The sequence below is a fragment of the Chlamydotis macqueenii genome, chromosome 27 (assembly GCF_036417535.1).
Source record: "Chlamydotis macqueenii isolate bChlMac1 chromosome 27, bChlMac1.mat, whole genome shotgun sequence".
NCBI classification, from domain to species: domain Eukaryota; kingdom Metazoa; phylum Chordata; class Aves; order Otidiformes; family Otididae; genus Chlamydotis; species Chlamydotis macqueenii.
The window spans coordinates 2,171,713-2,190,174 of NC_141582.1; the positions used below are offsets into that span (position 1 = coordinate 2,171,713).

At 60.5% G+C, this 18,462-nt stretch overlaps 1 protein-coding gene across 6 annotated transcripts in view; it reads left to right on the forward strand.

Moving 5' to 3' along the window:
* The window catches only part of PEBP4 (phosphatidylethanolamine binding protein 4), a 73,118-nt gene that overhangs the window by 53,254 nt on the left and 1,402 nt on the right, over nt 1–18,462 (forward strand). For all 6 annotated transcript variants that reach the window (XM_086767800.1, XM_086767797.1, XM_086767798.1 and 3 more), the window contains 2 exons: nt 12,353–12,398; nt 13,508–13,624. In XM_086767800.1, coding sequence (XP_086623926.1) covers nt 12,353–12,398; nt 13,508–13,624 — 163 coding nt within the window. The remainder of the gene's footprint in view (nt 1–12,352; nt 12,399–13,507; nt 13,625–18,462) is intronic.

Sequence of the window (18,462 nt, forward strand, 5' to 3'; positions counted from 1 at the left end):
CTGGGGGGGCCAGAACATGTCTGCTCCCGCCGCGCATCCTCCACGCAACCCCGAGCCTTACGTAAGGGCGGCCTTATCCGTTCCCGGTGCGTGGGCGAGCCCGCTAGCCCCGGGGCTGGGCATTGCACAGCTCCCTGCTTGCAGGTTGTTTTGCACCGTGCGTGCACCGGGCTGCGGTTGCACGCCGTACGATACCCGACGGGCAGCTCATAGCGGGCCAGCGTGCGGCCGGCGGAGCCCCCCCCAGCCTTGCAAGGTGTTTGGGGTGTATTTTCCCTGCGTGGTGCTGGGATTTCGCCCTTCAAAGCGCTCGGGAAGGTGCTGCTGGTTGGGCAGGACTTTGCTCCTCCGCAGCTCCCTCGGGGTCTCACCTCGTGGACCCGCTTTAAGGACCGAGAGAAGCCCCCCGGTGCTGCTCACTGCAGGAGGTGCTGGTGGAAGGGATGCTCCGGCTCCCACACGCCTTCCTACCACCGCGCTTTTTGGGGAGAGAAAAGAGACCTTAGTGCAAAAACTCCTCCAACGAGTGCGGAATCGGTGGCTTTACATCGCACGGCTCATTTTAGGGTCTGACCACGCTTGGCTCCACCCCTACAAGACCCCAGGCCAGCTCTTTGCAGGGTTTGGGGCTCATTTCGGATCCCACCTGGCTGTGGGAAAAGCCCCAGCTCCCGCCGGCATGCATTTCGTCAGGGGAACTGTCCCATCCTGGCCAAAACTGGGGTAAACCCAACGGTGTCGAAATTTCAGAGCGCTGTAAATCTAATGTGTTTGTAAAACCTTTAAGCCTTCGTCTGCAACGCACAGGTAAACCTTTAATTCCCTGGCAATACAAAGCTAACTCCCAGCTAAATCCTTAATTCTTGTGCGCCGTGGCCCTGTGAATTTGGCTCTCTGCAGCACCCGCGCTCTTCGGATGCGGTCTGTGTGCTCCCGGCGGAAGAAATCCCCCAAAATAGCTGTGCCCCAGGTTCTGGTGCTTTCACTCAGTTTGATCAAAATTTTTGAAGCGCCTTTTGCATCTCTTGAAAATAGAAATAACGCCATACAACATCGCTGGCGTTTGTTGAAAGATTTTCCCCCCGGATTCTGCTGGAGCCGATCCCCGTGCAGCCAGCGCGGAGCAGGCGGCGGGGCTGCAGAGGGACGCCCGACGGGTTTGGGAGCTCATCAACGCACTGATGACAGCTCTGGGGATTGCTCCACGCGTTGTACAACGCGGGTCCCGGCTGCTGGGAGAACGTTTCCCAACCTGGCGAAACCTGTACGGACGACCACCCTTTCTTAAGCAATTTTCCTGACTCAAGATCCCACCCCGAGCCAGCGGGAGACGGCTCTCTGCTGCCTCTTACAAAACATCTCCATCCAAACAGGTTTCCTCATTAATCCCTCTTCCAGAGATTTTTATTTTGTCTCACCCGGACGAATCCAGGTGAGACACGGGGAGGGACATTCCGCCAACGCCGGGGGATGCTTAGCCCTTTTTTATATTAGTGGCCCAAATATTATCGTGGAATAGCATCATGGAACGGTTAGGGTTGGAAGGAACCATTAAAGCCCATCCAGTCCAACCCCCCTGCAAGGCGCAGGGACATCTCCAACCAGATCAGGTTGCTCCCATCCAACCTGGAGCAAACCAGGAGGACAACACCATGTCCACCTCCCCTGCATTTACAGCAGATTTCTAAGGGGGAAATACTTCGACAGATGCATGAAAAGTTGCTAATTTATTTCAGTGCTCAGCGAACGGTCCTGGTGGGCTAAACCCCATCCGCAACATCTCCTGAACGTTGCATGGAAACATCTGCGGTGGCTTCTAGATGCTTACAAATTCATTTTTCCCTCTCGGGGCCGACTCGCACGGGTCCCCTGCGAACGGGCGCCGGCAGGCGAAGGGTTACTCAGCCCCATCTGCTCGGCTCCCCGTTTCACAAGGGCGGGTTGGGAGTTTTCCGAGGAGTTTCAGACAATGAAGGTGTGTCTGCGCTGGGTGCCTGGTTCGCCCGTTGCGTAGGCGTCGGGTTCAGCGCCGTCTTGTCAACACTTGAATATGTTGAGCATCACTCACGGGGCATTCTGTAAGAAACCTATTAAGTTAATTACCGAGGCTCGGTGTGTGTGTGTGTGTGAGAGCGAGTGTGTGCGCTTCTCCTGTAAAAATTTGGCTTTCTTCGTTGCAAGATGCTTCTGATGCAAGCCCCGGCCTCTTGGCGCGATGACATCTCGTCTGGGGCTGTAACCGATACGGGGCTTGCGGCACGCTGCCGGCATGCCGGTCGTGGGGTCGAGGGGTAGGGCCCAGCCCACCCAAACCTGCTGTAGTGGCCCTGGTGAGGAGTTAGGACGTCGACTGGTCCTAAATCTGGGGGATTTGAGCTGGGACCAGGCTGCATGGGGCCGGTCCGAGCATCCCTGTGTGTACCAGCGGCTCTCGCGCTTGGCTCGTGTCATCATTTCTGTTCTGTCCGAATACCTGGGAAAATCCAATGTTGACCCCTCGGATTGGGAAGAAGGCTGGGAAGGGAGCTCTTGGCTTTTATATTTGCACCGCCACCCGCAAGTGGCCTGAAATAATTGGGGCTGGAGCAGGGGGAGCGATGCCAAAACGTGTTTGTGCTGCCCAGCCCCAGCCAGCCTCGCCATCGCCTCCCAAATTTCCCTTCGTCCTCTCCCGGCTATCCCGAAACGGGGCCACTGCACAGCTCAGTGGCCCCAAAACATGTTAAAAAAAAAAAAAAAGAGTTTCCCCTTCCCGGAGCCCCGACCAGGGTAGGGAGCAGGGTGAGTGCTGGCTCTTGGCTCCCAGGGTGGTGGGTTTTTTTTTGGGGGGGAGGCACGTGGGACATTGCACAAACAGCCCCCGGCGCTCGCACGCGCCCCAGGTAGGGCGGCTTGGCCCCCTCCTTTCCGCCTCGGGAGCATCCCACGGGAGCCCGGATCTGGTGGACTTTTATGGAAGAAAGGGAAGTCCATGGCACCGCCGGAGCTGCCTTGGCAGCGGCGATGCTGAGCACCCGCCAGCCGCGCAGAGCCGGCCGCCGCCGCCGTTAACCCCAAATTCCCTCCTGCACGGCGCGGTAGCGGGTCCGCCTTGAGCTGGGGGCCGTGGGATGCTTGGCAGCAGGGAGAAGGAGCTCGCGGCTCTTTCTCATCGTCTAAATGGACGCAGGGGACACGTCAGCTTCCCAAAGCTCTCATCCTTCAAAAACCACCCCCCCTTCTTGAAAAAAATAAGGAGGAGGAGGGAAGCGAGGGGGAGAACTCGCGCTGCTCCAGCGAAGGATGTTTCCTGTTGGAGTTTCTCCCGTCCCAGGGGCAGTTCTGGACTCTCCCTCCCGACTCTGCCAAGTCTCGCCGTCAGGAAGCGGCTTGGGGGGCCCGGGGGTGGGAGGGACGGCGAGGCCGAGCCCACAGCAGCCCGGATGCGACGGCGGGGGCCAAACAGCACGTTCCCCTCCCGACGGGTCCCAGCCGGGGCCGTCGTCGTCAGATGCAGAGGGAAGATTTTTTTTTTTTGGCCAACGGAAGGCGAGAGAAGAAAAAAAAAAAAAAATTAAAGAAAAAGTCAACCTCCCCCAACCCCACGCTCCTTCCCCAACGCTCCCATCAGATTAGCAAAGCCGAAATAGCCAAGTTGGCCCAGAGCGGTAGCCAGGCTGGCACGCGCGGGCTTTGATCCGCCCCCACGCACAGGAAGGTGGCTGGCCCGGGGATCAGACACCCCAGGGAGGAGGAATTTGCCGGGGAGGTTTGCGGCACGCGCGCACCCGCGGCCGCCATCCAGCCCTGAGGTGCCCCCCCTGCCCCTTGCTGGGCTGCCGGGGTGGGATGCAGCATCCCCGTCACCACCGAGGATGTGATGTGCGTGGCATCCGCCCTTCCCATCACCGCGTCCTGTCCGCAGTCATCGCTGGGTATCGCCCCCCCAAAATCTGGGCTTGTGCCCGAGTTTCACGCCCTGGGCTTTCAACCTCAGTTGTCGCTGGCGCATCAGCACGGACCCGGCCTTTGCGGCGCATCAGCCGTGCAAAAACTCGCTCGGAAACGCGGGATCACTCCGGAGAGGTGGGAGGGGATGTTTTTTTGGGAAGGGTAGCTGGAAAACAGCAGGATTTTCTGTGCCTTGCAGCAGGAGATGAGGTGGTGGGGCTGTATTTTTCATCCATCGCGACTGAGAGCGGCCACAGCGCATCCTGTGAGCCGAGCATCGCTGCATCCAGCGCCCACCGTGCTCCTGCCCTCCTCATCATCCCTTCCCCTCGGACCAGGGCCTCCTGCCCTCCTCATCATCCCTTCCCCTCGGACCGGATGCTCGGAGCATCTCTGCCAGCCCGGTGGTGCCTCACGGAGGGATGTGCAGTCCAGGCGTGAGGTGTTCATGCCCACAGACTTATTTATTACTAGTTTACTGCTGCTTGGAGAGCGGCAGTGCTGGGAATGGGCAAAAATTAAAAAAGCAAATCTACTCCCATCCCCAAAGGCGAAGCAGCCGGCGGAGTCTCCCCGGAGTGCATCCTCGCGCCCGGCCCGCGCCTGGCCCCGGGGGAGGGTTTCAGCGTAGGCTCCGCTCTCGTCCGCACAGAATCGGGCTACGGGCCTTGAAAGGACTGAATTAGGCAAAATTTGGTGGTTCTCCAAGAATCCTCCGGAAATCTGCCGCTGGAAAAGCAAGCTCATCTTAAAGCTACACGCACGCAGAGCAAACAAGTTTTCCACTCTCAAGGACTGGAGATCTGGGATGGAAAGACTTTTTCGGTCCTACCCAGCCCTTTTTTTTCTGGACGGTTCAAGTGCGTTCCCTGCGCTGAAATTATGGGGACCTCGCTGGTGGCATTGAAACCTCTCGTGGTGCGCCTTGGCGTCGTCGCCGTGTTTCGCAAATGCAAAACTGGGGGCGATGCCCCAGTGAGGGGACGCCGAGGGGCACCTGTGCTCCGTGGGGTGAATGGGGGGAGAGCCTGGAGAAGGACCGGGCTTGCGCCGCAGCCCAGTGCGGTGAAGCGGCCGTGAGGAGCGATGTGCAGGCGTGGTCCGGTGGCTGCTGGGAAAAGTGGTGTCGCAAGTGGGATGTTTGAGCAGCGCCGCCCTGCCACAGCGAGCGAAAACTTGGCCGGGAGCAAAAACGACCCTTCCTCTTCTGCCCCCACAGCCCCTCAGCCATCCTCAGGCCTTCCTCCTCCTCCTCCTCCTCCTCACCCACCGCATCCCACCCCAGCAATGCAGCCTCAGTCGTTATCCCACCGGCACCAAGGAGGCAGGGGATGCTTGGGGGGGGTCCCGGCTGGATGGCACGTGGGACGAAGCCCACCCCAGCCCTCCCCTCGGCGGGCCAGCAGCAGGCCAGCGGGTCAGGGTGACTCATCCAGCAGCCAGCTCCAGCCGCGAGCTCGCCCGCCGTTGCGACACCGCCGGGATATTCAACCCAGCCAGCCGCCGAGCCCGGCATCCACGCCGCTTCCTAACACGCCCCTGGGGTTGCTATCAACATCCCTGTTGTTCTTAGCGATCGCATCCATCATTTATCATCCCGGTTTACACCAGAGGCCCGGGGGCTGGGAGACGGGGCGTGACCGCGCGGGACGAGATTGCGATGCTCGCTGAAAGGGTCTTTTTTTGGGCACAGCGAGCCCCACCGTGCACGGCTACCTGCTCTGGCTTTCTGCCACCGTGAAGGAAAGCAAGGCAGAGCCGGTGGAGACCCCTTCCACAAACCTATTTAACTCATCTTTTTGTTCCACCGGTGCAATTCTTCGGCTCACACACACCCCGGCGCTTCTCTGCCGGAGAGCGAGGAGAGAAGAGGCAGCAGGAAAACTCCCTCACGCAGTTTTTTGGCAAGCCAGCTAACCTCCACTCCCAGATCCATCGCTTAGACCCACGCAGTGCGCGTCCCCGCAAAGCCACATCTGGCGGCTGCACATCTGGGGGCCGGAGCCCCAGCATCCTTCATCCCGTTCCCCCCCCCAACTCCATCCCAGCCCTGGGTAATAATCGCAGGTGTTTGAAAAAAAGCCAAACCCCTCCTTTTTCTTTTTTTTTTTTTTTTTTTTCAACAGAAGTGGTTGGGCTGAAGTTTCCAAACCCTCCGAGTGTCATCACAGCCTCCGCCCCGCTGGCGGACCCCTCACCTACATCGTGTAGGGAAGGTGCAGATAGGCAGAGCCCGCGTGCCAGCAACGCCTAAGCCCGTCGCTGGCTGGAAATCCACCCGGCACAGCCTCCCTTTTTGGGAAAAGGGACGTTCTGGCGCTTGAAATGCCATCCTTGGGTTCTAGGAGCGGGGACGGAGCCCGGCAGCAGTCTCTGCAGCGTGCTGATCCCAAGCGGCTTGGGTTGTTAAATGCAGCGTTTTGTCTCCCTGCTGCTTTCCTGCTCCTAGATTAAAAAAAAACTGTGCAAAGAGCCAAGCACCGAGGTGATTTATGTTTATTTTTGCTTACTTAATAACCCTCTAGCATGTCCTTCCCTGGGGCATTAGGGTGTATCAGACAAGCATTGATTTAAATTACAACCAAGGCTGATATTTATTCTTTAATATATTTTTATGGTAGCCTTCCCCATTTATGGCCATCTAGGTAAAAAAAAAAAAAGCCAGGCCACACCAAGAAGCCGCAATCGCTATCTAATAATCCCAAAAGAAACTGAGGTGAATTGTTGGGGATGCTGACCCCGAAACGCTGGAGCATCATCGGAGCGGTGACATCCCGGCGTGGCCACCCGGTCCTGCTCCCACCTGGGCAGAGCAACGGGACCTCTCGAGGTGCTTCTGCTCCTCGGGGGCTTGCGGGGAGCTTTCCCAGGGGCTCTGATGAGCCTCGGTTCGTTATTTTTGGATGAGACCATGCAGCACATCGGTTTGGATGCTGTTATTAAAAATGGTAATTTTCGGTGCTTTTAGCAGCGTGGGTCCACAAACAGGCGGACCCGCCGGGTGCAGGGTACTCGTCCACCCAGATTCAGCTTTTCCAGGTTCTGGACCTGCCCTAAAGAACAGTTCCTCACGGAAAGAATGGCGCCTTTCCCGCTCTGTCTGTGCCTGGGAGCGGCTTGGGTGTCATTTAGCAAACTTTTGTGCTTGGACTGCCAGCAAGCAAGCCAAATAGTGCCTGGAATGATGAAATTCAGTGAGAATTTAAGGAAATAAAAATAATGGGTGATGGGGGAGCGGCAGCTGGGGCCATTGCATGTGTTGGGGACCAGACGTCGCCGGAGCCTGCGGAGAGGAGCAGGAGGGTTCTGAGCAGCGAATTCATCTCCTGTTGTTTGCACGTGTGAAATGCAAAGCGGCTGGGCAATTAAAAATTGGGTTGGAGGCGCGGGGTAACCGTGAGATGCCGGGGATCGTTTCCGCCTGGGGTCCGGGGTGGCCTGTGCCACGTCTCCAGCTGTGCCAGGGGAGCGAAACCAGCTCGGAGCAAAAGCCCAGGGCCCTGAGTCATCCTGAGGATCCGGGAACTGGGGCTCCGGGGAAGCACCGGAGAAGGGGAGGCCGAGGATAACATCTGGGGTTGGGAAAGCTGGGCTGGCTCCGGCGGGAAGGGGAGGTTCTCTGGGTTTGGGGCGCAATGGGATCCAGCACCGGGCTCTGGCGTGGGTTTATCTGTGGCCTCGGGGATGCAACCCTCTGACCGGATTTGGGCGTGTGTGTGAGGCCGAGCGTGGACCAGGGATGCTGGGGAGCATCCGCGTTCCCAGTGTGCACCAGCTCCCTGCAAACCTCCCTTGCTGTGAGCACTCGGGTTCTCTTCCCACCATCGCCTGCGCTAAGTTAGTCCATGCCCCGGGAATCTGGTGTTAAAACCCTTTTCTGAGTGATACCGTAGCTGGGAGAGACCCTTCCCCACCATGCGCTTCCCCTCCCAGTCCGAGGTGACATCCCCACCTTGGGGGGCTTTCCTTCCACAAACTCCCTCAACATTTTTTTCTGTATTTTTCTATTTCTACTAATTCCTTTCCTGATGAAGAGAAAGCGACACGGACGTGCCAAGCTTTAATCCAGTGGCATAACGACGTTGGCATAATGGGATGTGACATTTATGATTAAAAAACCCCCGATTTGCATGGTAGGGGCTGACAGCCTCCTTCGGGCGCGAAAGCCCGGCTTGACGGTGATGGGAAAAGCAAGGGTGGTCTGGAGCGACTCCGGTGCCAGCAGCCGTGCCGGCAGGGAGAGGGTCGGCACGGCGTGGGTGAGCCGGGGTGGTTCGGGATCATCCCGTTGCCCCGGCGTGGGGATCGGCGTGGCAGCCAACTGGAACAGGAATGGGCAGCTGAGCTAGGGAATGCCGAGGTTTGGGAGCGCTGGGAGCTTGCTGGGCCCTGCCCTGCTCTCTCTCGGCCTCCCTCCATGCCAAAATAGTTGGAGGGAGAGTTTCTCTTGGATCGGGTTTATTTTTCTCACAAGCTTTTCGTTGGAAAACTCGGAGCAGGATGAGCCGGACTGGTCCTGGAAGCCAAGCGGGAGTGATCCTCCCCACTGGAGCTGGCTTTGGAAAACCCAAAGCGTGCGCCTTCCACGGCGAGGGCATGGTCGAACAGATCCGCGCCCGGCCACAATTAACATCTTATCCCTTTATTCTCCGTTCAAGCCTCCACTCTGCTTGCGGGAGGCTGGATTGCCATCCCGGTGGCTCTGCCCTTCCCGGGATGCTCCCCTGCGCTCCCGAGATCCGATTCGTAACTCCTGACCTCGTTATAAAGATCACAGAAAGAGAGAATAACAAATCTGGGCTCCTGGCTGCGCCGGCTTTGAAACCGCCTTCCCCCCCGTCAAGCCAGCGTGCCGTCAGCGAGCAGCGCAGGAGGAGCCCGGGTTGTTTGGGGATTCAATTCCCCGCTTGGCTGATTGTTGGATAATCGTGTCAGCCCGCTGCCGGGCCGGCACTCCGGCTGCTGCCCCGTGGGACACGACCCCCAGCACCTGGATGGGGTCCGGGCTGGGGCGCGTTCCCGGTGAGGCGGCAGCAGCGGCCCAGCCCCGCTCGGCTGCGTGGCCCTGGGTCCCATCCGTCATCTGTTTGTCCTGGTCCCCTGCCAGCGATTGTGCCGATTCCCACACCCACTTTCCATAACCCTCCGTCCTCGCCCGGGCGAATCGCTGGCGCGCTCGCCACCCATCCCTTTCCCCTCCTCTCCGATGGGATCAGACACGTTCTGGAGGGAGGGAAGAAAGGAAAAGAAGAAAAAAAAAAAAGATCAAGAGGAAAACAAAATGTGACTCACTGCCTTCTTATTTATTTGTATTTATTTATTCCTCCCCGCCCTACGCTGCGACGTGCAGCCAGCAACACCGAGGGCTGGCCGCGATTTACCGGAGAGCCTCGGTGTGGCCGGTGTCCGACTTGGCAAAGGGATGTTGGGAATAGGGGGGGAATAAATTTTCTCTGCTTTTTTGGCCAAGGAAAAAAGGCACAGAGAGCAGCTCCTGGCACAGAAATCGCCTGGTCCAGATTTTTAAGGCTGCCCAGGTCTCCACGCGAGCATCCCACCAGCATCCCGTGGCCCGTCAGCACGGACTGGAGGGTGGAAATATCTAATTCCACCTCCTCCACTGTGTCCTCCGCGGGGGGAAAAGAGAGAAAGAGAAGATAAAAGGCTGGGAAGCTCAAATGGTGCCATTAGGAACTATTAATGCTCTCATAAAAGGGCATTAATGAACACGGCGGCTCATCAGCGTCCATTAGCTCCGCTCGTGGCAGGGATCTTCGGGGGCTGCCGGCATGCGATGCTCCCCTGGCTGGCGTTCCAGCAAAGGGGCAACTGGCTGGAAGTGGGGGGGTTTATTCCTCCCTGCAAACCAGTTCCCCCAACACTAGGCTACAAGAAAGATGGGAGAGGCTGTTCAGTAGGGCCTGTTGCAATAGGACAAGGGGTAATGGTTTTAAAATAGAGGGGGGTAGATTTAGATTGGAAATTAGGAAAAAATTTTTTACAATGCAAGTTGTAGAAGACTGGAACAGGTTGCCCAGAAAGGTGGTGGAGGCCCCATCCCTGGAATCGTTCAAGGCCAGGCTGGATGAGGCTCTGAGCAACCTGACCTAGTCGGGGATGTCCCTGCTTCTTGCAGGGGGGTTGGACTAGATGACCTCTGAAGGTCCCTTCCAACCCTAACCATTCTGTGATTCTATGATTCTAGGCAAGATCCACGTCCCGGCTGCAGATCCCCCCTCACCCCACGGAGGCAGAGGGGACCCCAGGAGGGAAAAGCTCACAGGAACACATGGGGCTTCGAGCCCGAGCCCACCGACCTCTCCTGCAGAGTTTGCTCCCGTGCTTCCAGAATAGCTGGTTACTATTAAAAAAGCCCAGAAAATTAAAAAAAAAAAAAAAAAAATTAAAAAAAAAGAAAAGGCAGGGTTTACAGTGCCCGTCCCTACTTTCTCCCTCCCGCCCTCTTCCTGTTCTCGCCTCTTAAAAGGAGATTTATCCTTTGACTCTCCCATCCCTGGGGCGAGCCAGAACCCACTGCATCCCGGGGCGAGCGGGCAGCCCACATCAGCAGGCGGGAGAGCAGGGAGGAGGCCCCGGCCTCTCCCGATAAGCCCATGGCAAAGCCAGGAATAGCAGCGAGGTGCTCGCACGGGAGCAGCCCTACCCAGAACGGGGGAAAAAAAAATAGAAATAAAACCCTCGCTCCCTGCCTTTGAAGAGGGAGGGCTGGCAAGCGGCCCGGCCGCCTGGCGAGCTTGGGGTTTTCGCTGCGAGCTTCCTCCGCCAGCCTGGCTCTGTGGCCCTGCCTGGCACATCTGGGGGAGCGGGCACAGCTGGAGGGGCTGGGTAGAGCAGATGCGCACAGCTGGACGGAGGAGGCATGCGCGTTGTGTGTGCGGTGACGGCGTGCGCATCTGGGCAGAGCTGGCATGCACGGGCAGGTGGGCTCGTAGTGCACATCTGGGCGGAGGAGTTGTGCGCATCTGTGCAGAGCCGGCATGCACATCTGGGCAGAGCTTGCGTGCACACCTGGGCAGAGCCGGCACGCACGGGCAGGTGGGCTCGTAGTGCACATCTGGGTGGAGGAGGGATCCACATCTGGGCAGAGCCAGCAAGCACATGCAGGTGGGCTCACACTGCATATCTGGGTGGAGCGGCTGTGCACATCTGGGCAGGTTGTGCATCACACATCTGGGCAGGTCGGGCAGGGAGAGCACAGCCAGCACAGCCCCACGGCCTCGAGTCCCCTTGGGCACACCCCGGGGGTGGCTTCTCCCCCTGGCAGCCCACGCGCCGCCTTCTCCTCCCGCCGTGAACCAAGGCACCCAAACCTGCCCGTTGTTGCCCGAATTCTTAGTCATCACCTCGCTGCCGTCGGGATATTTTTGTCCGCGGCTGCCAAAAACGTTCTGGCGTTGGGATAGCCCAGGACCCAAGCGGGCGCTCGGCTTCCCAGTGACCTTAGCTGTGCCACCAGCAGCGCGCGGGAGGCTGTCGCCAGCCGTGACTCAGTGCCGAGCGAGTTTCTTTTTGGAGAAAGCAAAGCTTTGATCCCAAAGAGCCGGGGAACGGACCACGTTCCCCGCGTGCACTTTTGCTTGCAGTTATCTGCTGCATCTTTTTTTTTTTCGGGGTAATAACTCCCAGGGCAGGTTAGGACGGAGGAGGCCTGGCAGCCGCGCGGGCGTGGGCAGGACTGGAATAACGGGTGCCGTAGGAGAGGCTTTACGAGCCCTGGCAGCATCGGTGGGAGGTGGGGGCCGGCTGGGAATAGCGCAGCGGGTCAGGGGTGAGGTGGCTTACTCAGGGCCGGGATGCGGCTGAAGCTCCCACCGCTTCCCGATTTGCCATTCATCCAGTCCCGGTGGGATGCTCGGTGGTGGCGGTCAAGTCTCCTTCCTCCAGGGAAGCATCCCAGGCTGGGGATGGAGATCCAAACGTGCCGGGTGGGGTTTGCTCGCTGGGTGGGAGTTTCGATCCAGAGCAAAACGGCTGCGATGGGGGCAAAGCTTTGGTGCAAATCGCCGCCGTCCTCCGCTGCCTGTCCCTTCCCGCCCGGCATGGTTCACCCCTCTGGAATACCGGCGTGCCGTGCGGCGCCCAGGCTTTCGTGGCTTTCCCAGTGTGCCGCAGCCTGGATCACCGGTGGTCCCCGTGTGCAGGTGACAGTGTGGTGACAGCGCACAGACCCTCCAAATCCCAAACAGCCAAAGAAAGCCCCCGGCACGCGCCCCAGTCCAGCCATGCCCCCAGAGAGATTTTCTCCCTTGATGGCCTTTGCAAGGAAAACCCCCAAAATTATGGAAAATGAATCCCTGGGGAGAAGCAAGTGCAGCCGGCGGGGCAGGAGGGATGCGTCCCCCCACGTCCCCTTCCAGGGGGGTCTCAGCAGCACCTCACCCTCCTCTTCTTGTCCTTTCAGGGCACGGATCTGAGGAGTGGGGACGTCAAAGGGCGCGTGCTGACGGGTGAGTGTGGACCCCGACACGGGGACAGGGTCTGGGCTGGGAGCTGCGACGAGGCGGTGGCAGGGCAGGGTGGCTGACGCCGGGACACGAGGGAGGGACACGAGGGGTTCCCGCAGGGCGCTGCCGGAAATAGGAGCCACTTTTTCTCTTGCTTTTCCAGAGGTGAAAGTGGTTAAAAAAACTCCCCAGTGGTTGAAACGGCTCCAAACTGGTCCAAAAAAAAAAATGGGGTGGGGGGAAAATACAATAAAAAAATGAAAAACACAAGATAAAAGCAGGTGAATCCCAACAACTTCTGTGATGTTGCACCAACAAAGACTTTCAGTTCACAACAGGCCAAGCGCCGCTCACGGAGTTTGCCCCCCGAGGGAGCGGGGCAGAGGGGCCGGGGGCTCGCCTGGCTGCGGGTGACCAAGTCCTCTTGTCCCTTGGTGCTATGTCCTCCCACCCCCGATGGACAATGAGGGGTCTGCAGTCAGGGGGTCTGTCCCCATGGATGAGAGGGACACCCCCAGCCACCGGCCCCACATCTGGGCAGCTGGACCGTGAGAGCATCCTCCACTGCCGAAATTGGGCGCGGGAGGATTTCAAAAGCCAGGCAGCTGGACCTCAGCTGGCCACGTTCCCAGCACCCCGGACCCCCATGGGGCAGCCAGGAGGACAAGGGGTGCTGGCCATGCACTGACGGGGTGCTGGGGGGTCTCAGGCTTGTCCCCCCCTAACCCCAGGCAGGGCCCTACCCCGGGGAGGCTGCGCCCAGCACAGGGTGGGGACGGGGATGGGAAGGGTGATGGAGGAGAGGCCGGGGCGCGGGGCACGGGGGCGAGGAGCACCCCGGGGCTCTGCAGTTGAAAGAGGAGGAGGAGGAGGAGGAGAGGGCGGTGGCTGGCGCAGCGGGAGGTGGGAGGCAGGTTATTTCAGGAGAGGGAAAACAGGAGCTGGGCCTCAGGTGGATGGAGGGGATCCATGAGGTTTGGGGGGGCACAAGCCTTCTCCCTCCATCCCGACGCATGGCAAGGGGCTGGGTGGGAGGGCAGTGGGCGCCCGGTGCTGGTGGGAAGCGGGTCCCGCTGGGTGGGATGCTCAGCCGTTATCTTTCGCATCCCCAGACTACGTCCGACCCACTCCCCCGCCCCGCAGCGGGTACCACCGCTACCAGCTCCTCCTGTACCAGCAGCCGGCTCGCGAGGCCATCGCCCTGAGCGCCGAGGAGCGGGTCTCGCTGGGTAAGGAGCAGCCGTGTCCCCGCTCCCGAGGGGCTCTCCCGGGGGTACAGATCACGCCATGCATCCTCCAGAACCGCCGGGATGGGGATTTTCAAAGGGACCCCAAATCCTTAGACATGACGTGGCTGGGGTGGGAAGCCCTTGCAAAAAAAACCAGTAGAAATCGTCGGCAAAACGACTGGGAACTGCCTGGCTAGCGGGATCGGAAGCAGGGAGAGGTCGGCTGTGAAATGGGGCTGAGTCCTGGCTGGCACGCCACGGGACTTGCATCACCGCCCGCTCGGAGCGGGAAGATAAGGATCGAGAAGTGGAGAGGGTTTAGCAAGGGGATTGCTCAAACCGGGCTGACACAATGCCCGCCAACTCCCCGCTCCCCTCCGCCCCGCGCAGAGCTGGGGCAGGGCTGCTGCTTCCCAAAACGCCGCACGGCAGGGATGGAGGTGAGCGGCCGAGAGCCCCAAGATCCCATGGGATTGTCCCTGCTGCTTCATCCTGGATGGGTCCACCCTGGGGCAAGGGGTCACCCGCAGGACCCTGGCACGGGCGAGGACCCGTCCCGCGAAACGCAAAGCTTCACTTCCTTCCCCGGATGGGGGCTGGAGCACGGGGCAGCGACGCTCACGTGGCCTCGGCAAGGGAAATTTCAAAACTTTCCCAGCCGGGACCGCATGAGATGAGCGCGGCTCGATCGGCAGGTCGGGTCGGTGCGTCCCATCCGCGCCGGCCTGACTCACCCCTGCCTGGTGTTAACCAAGAGGGAAAGCGAGCGGCGGCAGGGTGGCTACGGGGAGCTCGCTGTCCCCAGATCCCCGTGCTGGGAGAGATCCCCAAAACCCGCCCGGCACGGGGCCGTGATGCTCGTCCCATGGCTGCTGCGAGGCTCTCTGTGGGTTATTTCTGCCCTTCGCTTTGCTTTCTAGCTCATTAGCTCTGCTTAATGACAGGCATTGAGCCACTCCCCTGCCAGCGGAGCGGGGCACCTCCCCGGCCCCTCGTCCCCAGAGGGGTCACGTACCCGCACCCCCATCACAGCATCCTGGGGCTGGGAGTGGAGACCGGGACACCCACCAAAGAGCTTTTTCCAAATAAATCCTCTTATTAGCAGGATGCGGGTCTCCAGCCCCCAGACTTCATACCCAAAGGGGTTCAGCCACCAGATCCACATGTCCTGCAGAGGATCCCCCCCCCAGTCCCCCCGTCTCCATCCCATCCTCGTGTTTCCCAGCCCTTCCCAGGCTCCCTGGGAAAGACCCGTTAAACCAGCGGCGGATATTTTCTCCGCAACATCTGATGCCGGAGCCTCGCCAGCTGCGGCTGTCTCAGTGAAGGCTGCGATTTCAGTAGTTGCTGGAAGGTTATTTTTAACCATTTCACCACCGCATCGCAGGCTTGGCCTGTCCGGCGAGTGTTACTGGGCTGAACGCTCACCAGCAGCCCAACAGCCCAGTTCCCAGGGCAGCCAGCAAACGGGGGATGAGCCCTAAAAGCAGCCAAGAGAGGATTAGATTTTGGCATCTCAAGGTTTTTAAATAAATCCAGCGGGGCGACCGCTGATAGAACTGCCGGCGCGTCCACCAAAGGTGGTGACACCCATTGTCACCAGGTGCTGACCCCGGAGAGGGAGAGATGTCCCAACCGGAGTGCAGGGAGCTGGCCCATCCCGGTATCCAGCATCCAGCATCCTGTGCCCTGCATCGCCAGCGCTGCGCATCCGTCCCTCCGGCAGCCGGAGCTCGCTTGGAGAGGACGCGGAGCCCCCGTGAGAGCATTTATCTCGCCGTTCGCCGTTCGGCTCAGGGAGAAGCTCCGTCCCTCACCCTCTGCCCAAACACAGGCGCAGGCTGCGCTTTGGAAGCTGAACTGGGAAAGGTCCTGGTCCAAGCGGGGCCGAACTGGGGAAGGTGGTGTGTGCCAGGCGGGATGGCAGGAGCTCGGCGGCGGAGCCCAGGGGCTGGAGCCTCCAGGAGAGGGCACTAAACCAGGCCCTGCGCGTCCCTGCTCCTGGGAAAGAGCCATTCCCTGGGCAAATCCCTGGGAAATTAAAAAGCGAGGGGCAGCGGCGAGCGCAGAAAATAAAGCTGTGCTTCTCCTCCCCACCCAGCTTTGCAATGCTGGAAGGACGGGAGCCAGGACGGGGACGTCCCGGCTGGGGTGGCATCGCCGGGACGGCAGTGGGTCGGGTGCCATGCCCAAGGGCGCGCGGGCCAGCGGTGACGGAGCGGGAGGAGGGCTCAGCACCCTGCTCGTGTCCCCCCCCACCCCACTGCGGCTCCCCGCAGCGAGCCCGGCGCCGGTGGCAGTGGTGAAACGGGTTGATTACGGCAGAGGTGTTTCTCCAGGGTGGCTGTTGAGCAAAAAAGCTTGTTTCATCAAGGAAAAAAAAAAAAATCCTCTGATCCTTCTTTGTGAGCATTTCTGATCAATCCCTGCGCCAGCCGGCTCTCTTGCTCTGTGATCTTGGGGAAGCAACTCTCCAGAGCCTCAGTTTCTCCACCGGAGTGTGAATCCCTCCAATTTTTGGCTGTGCCACAGCTTTGCAGCTGAATTGTCCCTGGGGACGGAAGATGGAGACCCCCGGGGCGTCCCTGCGGCCACAGTCAGGCGGTGCAAAGCCCATCCTCCCCGCTGGCCCCAAGCCGGGAGGGTTCCGAGCGGCGTTTGCACTTTGGCGAGATGCGAGATAATCGCTTGTGGTCTGCGAAACGTCAAAGCCACCCGTCGCACCCCGAGGCGTCGGCGCCCGCCACGAGGTCTCGCTCCGGCGGTCGGGCTCTGCTGCCCACTGCACCGAGCCGCAGGGAAACTCCCGGGGCTCCAGGGGGAATTCGGGTGGCACAGTGGCACGGCAGCACCCTTTTCGCCCATGGGAGGATGGAGACCGTTGGTTTTCCACCTCCCTCCTTTTCCTTCTGGGAAAACTTTAATTAGCAGAAGATCTTGAGGCTTAATTGCGCCTGCCCGGCGGTGCTGTATCTCCCTCTGCTTCCACTCCGCCGTGCCGCGGTGCCGGATGCCCACCAGCTCTGGAGATGCTTCCGGGCATCCCCAGATCTCCTCCTGCCCCAGAAGGGCGTTTTACAACTGGGAATGGATTTTTTGGCCTCCCAGAAATGTCACCTCTGGGAAGCGGCGAGTCTTTCGGGGACGAGCCCGGCCGGCCGCCCTTCCGGCGTCTCCATCCCTCTCCAGCTCCAGCTTCGTATCCGGGCCGCGGCGTTGACTCACGAGCTGACTTCGTGCACCTCCGATCCACCCAGCTGGAAAATCGGGTCGGACCGGGCTGCGGTAGGAAGGGAAAGGCTGCGGGGAGCACGCGGTCCCGGCCGAATTCCCCGGGTGTGGGTTAATGGTGGCCAATGCGGCTGGCGGCCTCCCGCCTACCTCCGCTGGGACATCATTAATCTTGGCAGAAAAAGCATCAGGGCTCCTATCAGGGAGAACGGCCCCGCTGATGAGGTTGATAAATTACAACCGGCAACGCGTCCCTGGCGCTGCGGGGCCAGGGGGAGGCGGGGACCGGGCATTTTTAGGGGGGGTGTGATGGCAGGGCTGTGAAACAGCCCCATGCACCCATCACCTGTGCATCCCAATCTCCCCGAGCCCAGCGGCTGCCTCGTGCCTCAGTTTCCCCATCCGGCGTTCAGGGATCAGGCGGCTGGTGCGCGTGTGGGTGGCAGCCGGGCGTTCCGATAAGGGTCAAGGGCGATGATATAATCCTCTGGGAAATGAGCTTGAAAAGGGACGGAGCCAGGGATGAAGTGCCGTATTGTTTCGGCGGGGAGAGGGGGATGGCAGCACCGCAACCTCAGCTCCCCCCCCAGCCCCTGCTCCCCTCCGTGGTCCCGGTGACCCCCGTCCGGTGCCAGTGCGACAGGGTGATTTGGGACGGTTGACAGAGGGACGTCACCCTGGGGTGAAGGTGGTCGTGCTGGGATGGGGAACCCAGATTGGGGACGCACTCACGGGGTTGGATTTGGGGTGGAGGATGCAGACCCCCCCCGCAGATTTGATAGCATCACCCACGGCTGCGTTCAGGGCTTTCCTGCGGCCGGTCCCCGCTTCCCACGCGAGGGAACGGGCACAGCCGGTGCGATGGCAGGTAGGAAAGTAGGTCAGGAAAAACCCTGGCCCCACGCGCGGCGGCGAGAGCCAGGGCCAGCGCCTGCAGCAGCTCTGCCTCTTCCCGGCTCCTTTCATCCGCGCCTCTCCGGAGGCTCCACGAACATCAATGACGGCTCCCGGCACCCCTGGGATTTGGGGGGCCGCCGCGTCTCGCTCTCACCCTGGTCTCCCCCTCCCCGGGGAACCGGCCGCTGTCTCCCGGGGGTTTTCAGAGCGCTTTGAAACCCTGCGGATGAAAGGCCCCCGTCGAAGGGCTGCGGGTGCCATGGGAGCATCGCCCCCCCGCCCCGAGACCCCTTCCCTTGGCACCACGCTCGCTGGGACCCCCAGAGGTGGCGAGGGGGGGAGGATATGGATTGAGACCCCGAAGCGAGCGGCTGCCACTCCTTGCCAGGGGTGTTTTTTGGGGATGGATGCGACTGCGGCACACGCTGGGGCTCGCGGCCGTTGCCTGGCTTGGCAGCGGCGCTGGTGAACACGGAGCCCCCTCGGGCTGGCGCGACGAACCAGAGCCACGTGCCCTGGCTGGCGATCACCCCGGCGTGGCACAGCGGGACTGTCCCTGCCCTTGGCTCGGTTTGGGAGGGTGGCGGTGATGATGTGGGGTCACCTGGGACCCCCCGCCAGCCACGCACAGCCAGATGGCATCTCAGCATCTCCTCCCAGCAGGCGTGGTGGGGTGCAGGGTCTGGCCCCAGCATCCTGAGACCTCCAGG